At 42.9% G+C, this 8,898-nt stretch overlaps 1 protein-coding gene across 2 annotated transcripts in view; it reads right to left on the bottom strand.

Moving 5' to 3' along the window:
- Positions 1 to 282: 282 nt before the first annotated feature.
- The window catches only part of WDR89 (WD repeat domain 89), a 15,924-nt gene continuing 7,308 nt past the window's right edge, over positions 283 to 8,898 (bottom strand). For both annotated transcript variants that reach the window (XM_031066280.1, XM_005417938.2), the window contains one exon: positions 283 to 1,913. In XM_031066280.1, coding sequence (XP_030922140.1) covers positions 732 to 1,901 — 1,170 coding nt within the window. In that variant the 5' untranslated portion in view covers positions 1,902 to 1,913 and the 3' untranslated portion in view covers positions 283 to 731. The remainder of the gene's footprint in view (positions 1,914 to 8,898) is intronic.

Raw genomic sequence — 8,898 nt, 5'->3', positions numbered from 1 at the left:
CAACCCACCAAAGATCTCCCCAGTCTTCCAGCTGCACTTAGGAGGAGAGAATGAAGCTGCTTGCAAAATTCTTGGGTATTTTCATTCAGGAAATAATGCCAGTTGAACAGTTCTCATACTCATACAAATTAGCTGCTGTTTGGTTGAATACATTCATATCTGCTATGAAAAAGATGGCTCTATCAGCTGCTTCTTTATGAGCTTGTTCTAAACCAGTGATGTGACAGTGCAAAACTACTTATTTTCTGTTTCATCAAGAAGTAATTCCTTCAGGCATTAAGATGTGACATAAAATCTTTTACTAAACTGAACAATTTCATTAAGTTTTCTGTGAAGAAAGCAGAATACAGCATGGAATACAAAAGCTGTTAAAATGTGCCAGGGGAATATCACTGGGAAGGTAACAAACTTTGCAAGCCATAGGCCTGTATTACACATTTAAAACATTGTCTGAGACATTAAATAACCACAGAAACAGTTTTATATAATATGATTTAGCATCTGTTGCTCAAGAACTCAGGAGCAAACATTTACTCTTGTCTGATTAATATTAGCAACTTAAAAAAAAATAAAAGGCATTCTTCTGATGACTGAAATACATTCCCAGGGGGAATTTAAGCACCACAGTTTTTTTCCACAGAAAACCTCCAAATAAAACAAGGCCAAGTATTGCCTAGAGAGATTAAACACCAGGAAAGCTCTACACAGCAGAGATTCTCACTTCAGGCAATTCACTTTTTCCTGCTTTTGAGGGAGGTGTTGTGAACTCTCACTCTCTTCTGCACAGAAGAAGAGATCTTCAGAGATGCTTTCTTTGTGAGGGACCTTTCCACAGCCCCAGGTTTCCATAGCAACAGCTGAGCATCCTCTCCACCCGTCAGCAGAGACTCATCCGTGGGGCTCCAGCAGAAGGAGCGGACAGTGGCCGAGTGTCCCCCACACAGGGTCCCCACCAGGCTCAGGCCATCAGCCCTGCAGCTGATCAGGTGGATGTCTCCTGTGGAGGTTCCCCCAATCAGGAAGAGTTTCCCTGCCTTCTCGTGGTAGAAGCCTCCCACCAGGTAATGCAGGCCGTGGTTTTCAGCACACACTGACTCTCTGACATCCAGAACGTGCAGCAGGGTTATTGGCTCCTCGGTGTCCAGCTGAGCCATGTCCCACCAGCAGAACCCCTCATCGTGTGTCATGCAATAGACCTGCTTGTAGTCTTCTCCAGACCAGCCAAGAGAACTCACTGAGGAATCTGAATTGCAAGTGGATATCAAAGCATCATCTTCATTGTCCTTGTTGATGTCAAACACATTCACCAAGCCATCGGTCGACCCAGACACAACCAAATTGGGTTCGACAGGATGAAAACAGATTTTGGTGATGTCATCATTGTGACTTTCAGAATAGACTCCCAAGGGCTCTTTGGTGGCACTGGCACAGTCTGTAACGCCTCTTGCATCCCAAAACACCAGAAACGAGTCCTTTTCAACCTTCTCCGTTCCGGCACAAACGATGAGGTCGCTGCAGCTGACGTCGAAGCTGATGAAGACGTTGGAGGGATAACCACTGAACACCTGCACTGGTTTCTGTGTGGCTGAGCGAACGTCCCAGCACTTCACCGTGCCCTGGCTGCAGGCTGAGAACACCAGGCTGTCACAGGTGTGTGCAAACCTGACCCCGGCCAGGACCCCGCCGCGGCCGCCGTACTCGCGCAGGAGGCGCAGCGTGTCCCTGTCGTACACCCTGAGGGACTCATTGGAGCAGGACACGGCCACCAAGGGGCTGCCCCCGGGCTGGGCAGCTCTGGAGGTGTGGATGTCCAGCAGGTAGGTGGGTTCCTCGCTGGGCACACAGCGCCTGGCAATGCGCAGCCCCGCCAGCTGCTGCTCCACCTTCTCCACTGTCGTCATCTCGCCAGCAACCTGCAACAAATAAAAGCCAAGGAGAGCTTTAATTACAACATTCTTCAACAGTGTTAGCTTTAAAAACTCGTACGAGGAAGCATCTTGTGCAGAGGTGATGCAAGGGGATAAAATTCAATTATCACCATGTCCTCCCCTGCACAACTTCATTCACAGGAGCACAGGACAGGAAAGGGCTCCCTGATTCAAGGAGTTCAGTCTCTTGTGTCTGTAAGCACCACACCAGATAATCCCCTTAACAGATTAAACAGTCTATCTGGGAAAATCACTCAGCTAAATTTGCTTTATTATTTTTATAAAGTAACATGATGTTCTCCACAAGTGGAAACAAAATGAAGTCACTCCCTCTACCTGAGGAGAAATAAGTTTTGTTCTAGGAAGCACAGCCCACAAACAGCTGCATCAGTACAGCTGCAGGAGACTTCTTCAGTGAACCTCTGTGCTGAGGGACGTGCACAGGGCAGGCAGAGAACAGGACCAAAATGACACAGCACTACAGCCTGAAATGGCCTGGTGAGGTAATTTTACAAGTATTTAGGTGCCCAATGATGCACAGAAACACCTGCCAGCATATCAGGGACCACCTAAACAGGCAATGTCACCTGTGGAATTCACTGCAATTAAGCACCTCAGTGTTCTCTGAGCCTCCTGTAAAACCACAGAACACTGGCTTTTAGTGCAGCTGATAAAAATCTTCCCTTCAGAGGCAATTCCTCTCTGGCTCTACTGAACCCTCCTAGAAACCCAAACTATTTCAGCAATGCACCCAAATGCAAACTTTACCTAGCAAAACCAAAGTTAAACAAAATTCTCTTGGATTCTCTCACAGATTCATTTTGAAAATATGCCCTAAAAAAAAAGGAAAAACATACTTTTCCTTTCTTTAACACAACAGAAAATTCTATTCTGTAATTGCAGTAAAGACTCCATCAGTTCAGAGTCAGGAAAAGCACAGCAGCATTTACATTTTAAAGAGATATTTGCAATAGTTTTAGTGGTTCACAAACTACAACCATTTTTTAAAAGAAGATGTAGGTATGTTATTACAGTCATCCACTTCTGTCAAAAACACAGGTTCAATGAGACCACAATTCTGTGTTTAAAAAGAATCAAACCCTAAACATTGAGGGAATCACAGGAGGTTTTAAGGGGTCAACACTCCAGTGATTTCTCACTGGTACAGATATCTCCTTAAGATCTGGACCAGCAACCAATCCCAGGTACCATATGCATGAAATGACCCTTTAAAAAAATCCAAAGAGAAATGGAATAAAAAAATCAGGCAGACACAGAATGTGAGAAAATATTCTCATGCCTTCCCAGCTGTTCTATCATCAATTTTTCTGCAAATTCTCCAGGCTGGATTTTTAGGGGTGGAATGTGCAAGTTTCCATGTATTACTTGCTTTAGTTGCAATTATTTTAATAGCCCATGAGAGACCAAAAACAAAGGAGAAGTTGCTATGACAAAGCTGCATTCTGCCTTTTTTTCCCCCTTCTTGGCATTGTTTGTGGTTTCAGGGGTTTGCTTTCCCTCCTCTGGTTTGGTGTACACAAATATTCACGACACCATGTGACAAACCAGCAAATTCTTAAAAAACAGCTTAAGCAGGCACACATAAAAAATTAATTCCCAAGTCACAAATAATCTCACTAAGCGATTTGCCTCAGTAATATCCTGACAATGAGGTCCCCAGGTTAATCTTCTACATCAAAGCAACCTTTCAGAGCACATCTACCAGTCATTTTTGCCATAAAATGCAGACATCCTGTGGAAACTCCTTCCCCCTCCAAAGCAAAGAAGTTGAACGTGTTTTCTGGCATTACCCTGTGCACAACCTACCCACAGAACTTGTTCCTTCCTTACTTTTCTGGGTATGTCCTCAAATGAAACAAGCTTTTACTAGAACTATTACATAAAGCCAACTGCTCCCAAACGCTGTTTGCTACGCTGCTTAAACACAAAACTGTTAAACAGCCATGCAAATTAATAATATTAACTGAAGAAATAAAATATTTTTAACATTATTAATTAGGAAAACTGCTTAATTCAATTTACTGAATAATTACAATAAAAGCTTCTATTTAAATAGAGTTTCAAACACACATGCTTGAGGGTGGAGAAAGGAGTTTTCGTAAACCAGCTCTCCTGCAGTGCTATGGTTACTAAAAAAATCTGGTTCTCTCTGTGAATTTCTTGTAAGAAAAATATAGTTTTCCAAGCTGACCTGAATTTTAAGCTCTAAATATTCAGACTTAGTCTGCTCAAAAGGCCAAGCAAACTCAAACAGACATGTTCCTGACAAATGTCATCCATTTGGAAGGCAAGCTGCAGTTGTTTAAATATTACTGACTATGATAGAGAGTATCTTTCAATAAGCAGTTTCTACAACACTCATGTCAGAGCTTTTACTGCTGGGGAAGGTGAGGGAACTCTGCAAATATCCAGAAGTTGTAAAAAGCCAGAGTCTGCAAAAGGAGCTTCATTCAGTTTTAATAATATTTTCTGGGAAATAAAATTAGCTCAACACAACTCCTAAGCTTTTGCCCAGAATGACTTAACTACAGCTATTCTGAAACACCATAAAATGATGTTCATGTTTTCAGACAGAAATGCAATTTCTACCATCAGGAAGGTGAAGGTTCAATTCTATTTCCACTGCAACAACTCAGACTTGTGTTCGATGGCAGCCAGGTTTTTGCTAAAAACTCAGTAAAATGTCTGCTTTAGCAAGAAAGTCTTCAGACTATTATGAAATTGTGATTGAAGGTTATATAAACAATTCATGCTCAAACTTCAGGGTGTAGCTGCCAGCCCTTCCTTTTCAGAAGGGGAAGTCACTGTTGTATTTTGATGGGAAAGTTTAAATGGCAGGAATAGGATCTGTGTTAAATTTATGAGACAAATAGGAAACAATGGTCTTCCAAACACAATAGAAGATAACTAAGCACTGGACTGCAGCCACCTACAGAGCACATGGTCCTCTGCACCGAAGCACTTTCAGTTCCTTAAGTTCAACAACGGAGGTATCTGTTTTCAAAAGAATCCTCTGGCAAAACCAGAGTCTTTGTAACGTTTTGGACATGGCACAACAGCCAGTTGTGATCAGAGAGGAGAACTGCTCGTGTTTGTATGCCAAACTCCCTGACACAAAGACTTGTACTAACAGCTTGCTCTTGGACTACTCCAGTCTCAGAAGAAATCACAGAGGGCACTGGCCAAAAGCTCTTCTTTCCCCGTGGATCCCCCTCTGCTCAGAATATGAGTTAATTCATTAAATTCAGGTTTTTCAGTTTCTCCAGCAAAGAAATTCATTAACTTCAGGTTTTTCAGTTTCTCCCACAGTCTGCATCTATAGTCTCAACACTGACAAAATGCAGGGGATGTCAAGGTGCCAGGAAACCCCCACCACCACTGGGCTGACACACCAGCACCTGCCTGAAGGTGTCAGGCTCTGGCCAGTCACTTGTGCTTGACACAGAGATGCAATCCCATCCTTAGGATCACCATTCCTTACCTGGAACAGCTGAATCCTTCAGCTGCATCCACACCTGCACCCTCCTAGCCAGGAAAAGCCACCTTTTACAAATTAAACCTGAAAATTCTATGTTAGCATATCCAGACTTGGAACTACACTCAGGTGATCTGTTCTATGAATTAAGTACACAGTTACATGCAACCCCTGCACATCTCCCAGATACCACAACTACCCGAAACAATAAGCTTCTGGAAGGACACTCAAAACTCATTACACCTTGGGAACTCAGAATAAATACCATTCTCTGAAATAACCTAAAATATTTTGACCTCCAGGGCATCCTACAAGGCTCCTTTAAAAAAGAAATAAACTCAGTGTTTAGAATAGAAGACACGAAGTGGAAGTGATGCCAAAGAAGCAGGACAGGATTTTCAGATGCCTTTGTTATGTGTTTTTCACTGGTGCATGTGGAAACAACCACACAAGACTAGAAGTAAACAGCTGTGCTAAAGGCAGCCCTTTCCAACGGTGGAGGAATGAAAAGCAAACACCTATCTGCACAAACTAAACTTAACATTGTCCCAGCACTTACTGCCGGGCTGTTTGTGCAGCATTCTAAACGCTGCAGCTTCAGTTCAAGCCAACAGGCTCATCAGTCCTCTTCAATCCAGAACGTTTTTCAAAAGATAAACCAGCAAATCATAAGTTATTTCCCTTTTCCTTTGAGTGGTGTACAGAAGATGCTGCCAAGTTCTCCTTTCCAAAAGGGAATGTTAGCTCAAAAATATATAGAAATACAAATTTTCCTTTGAAAAATACAGGGAAAAATGGCACATTCTCAAAGATTTAATCACTAACATAAGAGTAACTTATGAGTAGGAGGGCAGAAACACATAATAAAAATGAAAGAGACCTGTAGTTCTGGCAATCTTCTCTGCAGAGGTCAAATACCAAAAATAGCAAGGGATCTGAACAGCAGCAGATGAAATCTTGCACTGTTCTTCCCTACCATAAACAATACAAGCAGACCCTCCCTTTATTTTCACAATTATTACAAGTTCCAGAGCAAGCTGAGAACAAACCCAGAGCTCTGGGCAGCGGCAGGCAGCTCGTGCATGCACAGGACATGTGGTTTGCATTTGGGAGCAGAGCTGCCAAGGCAGGGAGAACAAACACATCAGAGCTGCACTGCCCCAGTGCAGGGAGAACACGTGAGTGCTGCATTTCTCCAATGAAGGGCAGAACAGATCAGAGCTGCATCCCTCCAGTGCAGGGAGAACACATCAGAGCTGCACTGCCCCAGTGCAGGGAGAACACATCAGTGCTGCATTTCTCCAATTAAGGATAGAACAGATTACTGCAGCACTGCCCCAGTGCAGGGAGAAAAATCACTGCTGCACTTTTCCAGTGCAGGACAGAACACATCAGTGCTGCACTGCCCCAGTACAGGGAGAACACATCAGTGCTGCACTGCCCCAGTGCAGGACAGAACACATCAGAGCTGCACTGCCCCAGCGCAGGACAGAACACATCAGAGCTGCACTGCCCCAGCGCAGGACAGAACACATCAGAGCTGCACTGCCCCAGCGCAGGACAGAACACATCAGAGCTGCACCTCCCCAGCTCAGCAGAGACCTCTCCTCACTGGCACCACTCCCCAGCAAATGAGCTGAGCACAGAGGGAAAGCACAAAACACCCTCCAGGAACCCTCAGTTTTTCCATCACGCACTCTCCCATAGCTGGGTTTGTTGTTTCCCCCAAGCAGAGGGAGAAGGGGTTTTTCCAGCGTTCCCATAAAGCCTGCTGAAGGCAAAGAGCATTTAGTCATCAGGCAGGAAGGGAATGAAATGCACGAGAGGCTACACTAAAGTGCAGAGACAAGATGTAACTGCCAAGAGAATTATTTCATCCTCTCCAATCAGCTACATCTCGCTTCCAAATGTAAGGCACAGTCACAAAGAAGCTCCATGTAATTCTTCATTTGCAGTACAGAGAAAATGGTATCAGTGGAATAGAAAGGAGGAAAAAGATAAAACACAAAGTCTATGGGAAGATCAAAAAAATTAGATCTAGCAAGCTACTTGCCTTTCATGAAATCAATTCCTGCCCTCCCACCAGGATTGAGCTTTGGGGTACAATCCTGCTGAGCAATGGAGAGAGGAGCTGTAGGTGGGAGAGAGAACCAAGGAAATGGCCTTAAACAGCACTGGCTGGAGGGAAAAAGTAAGAGTCAGAGGTAAGAAAGAATAAAGGGAAAAAGGCCCAGGTGCTCAGTGCCTTGGGATTCAATAATTAAAAAAAAAATTAAATGGAAACTATAACTGTTCTGAACTCATCTTTTGGGGACATAAGCAAGTGTTCATATCAATGCAGAAACAAAACCTTTTTTGAATATTATTCTAGACATCCATAGAGAGAGAATGCAAAAACAACTTCTAAACTGGATCAAGCATAGCTTTAAATGCACAGATCACAAAAACCATGCAGTGACTATTTTCATCAAAAGAAAACTTTCAGATTGGGGTCTTTTTTGTGTAAGATTCTGCATCCAAACTAGAAAGACCTATCCTGATTTTGCAACACTGGAAAATATGGTGGAGATCTAGAGAGATCTAGAACATTCAGGCATGCCGTCAGGTCCAAAGTGCAATGAATTAACATTCAAGCTTGAGTAATTGAAAGCCTATTGACAGAAATACATGAACCAAAGAGATGGTAAAGAGCTGCAAAAGATCAGATGACCAATTGAAAAAGTGTAGAATAATCCAATGTACAATTAAAAAACTCAAATAAATTAGAAAGTACTATACAAAACAATAAAAGTGCCAAATTACAAATTTTAGCTTCAAAATAAAGGCAAATTTAATAAAATATAATGCTCAGATTGCTAACCTACCTTCTCTAGAACAATTTAGAAGGCCCTGACATAAACATGGGAAACAGTTTCTAAATACTCTAAGAAACTGTGTAAAACAATAATTCAAACACATTTGAGAATATCCCTTTTTCAATCTTCTCTTTTCATCCAATTCCCTGCCTGTGACACAGGCCAACTAACAGAGGAGCCACAAAGGGAGCTGTCCCTGAAATCCCACTCTGCCATGAGCAGCTGGACCCAGCCAAGAACCTCCTGTGAGGAGGAGCTTTCCTTGCAGTGACCTCGCCACGCAGAGGATGTGGCTGCATCCAGGTGTGGGTGAGGTGGTCATCCAATAAAGGAGTAATAAGAGGATAAGAGATGCTCTATTTTGCTCTCCTGGCTATTCTCAGATCAAGCTGCAGCAGAAGCAATCCTATTTCATAAAGGCAGGCCTGAAAGAGTCCCAGGCAAAGGGTAAATTACAGAAAGAGATACTGCAATTGGGCTATTTGAATTCTAAATTCTATATATTATGTTTTCTTCTTCTTTTTTTCTGGCAAAGAATACTGTATTTAAAAACACTTTGAAAGCTCATCTATGCCTAGATTGCACTCTCAGAAGCTTTTGAACAGGTGAACAACAAATG

Source organism: Geospiza fortis, unplaced genomic scaffold (assembly GCF_000277835.1).
Source record: "Geospiza fortis unplaced genomic scaffold, GeoFor_1.0 scaffold23, whole genome shotgun sequence".
NCBI classification, from domain to species: domain Eukaryota; kingdom Metazoa; phylum Chordata; class Aves; order Passeriformes; family Thraupidae; genus Geospiza; species Geospiza fortis.
Note: the sequence above shows the minus strand (reverse complement) of the source record. Positions and strands in the feature narration are given on the sequence as shown.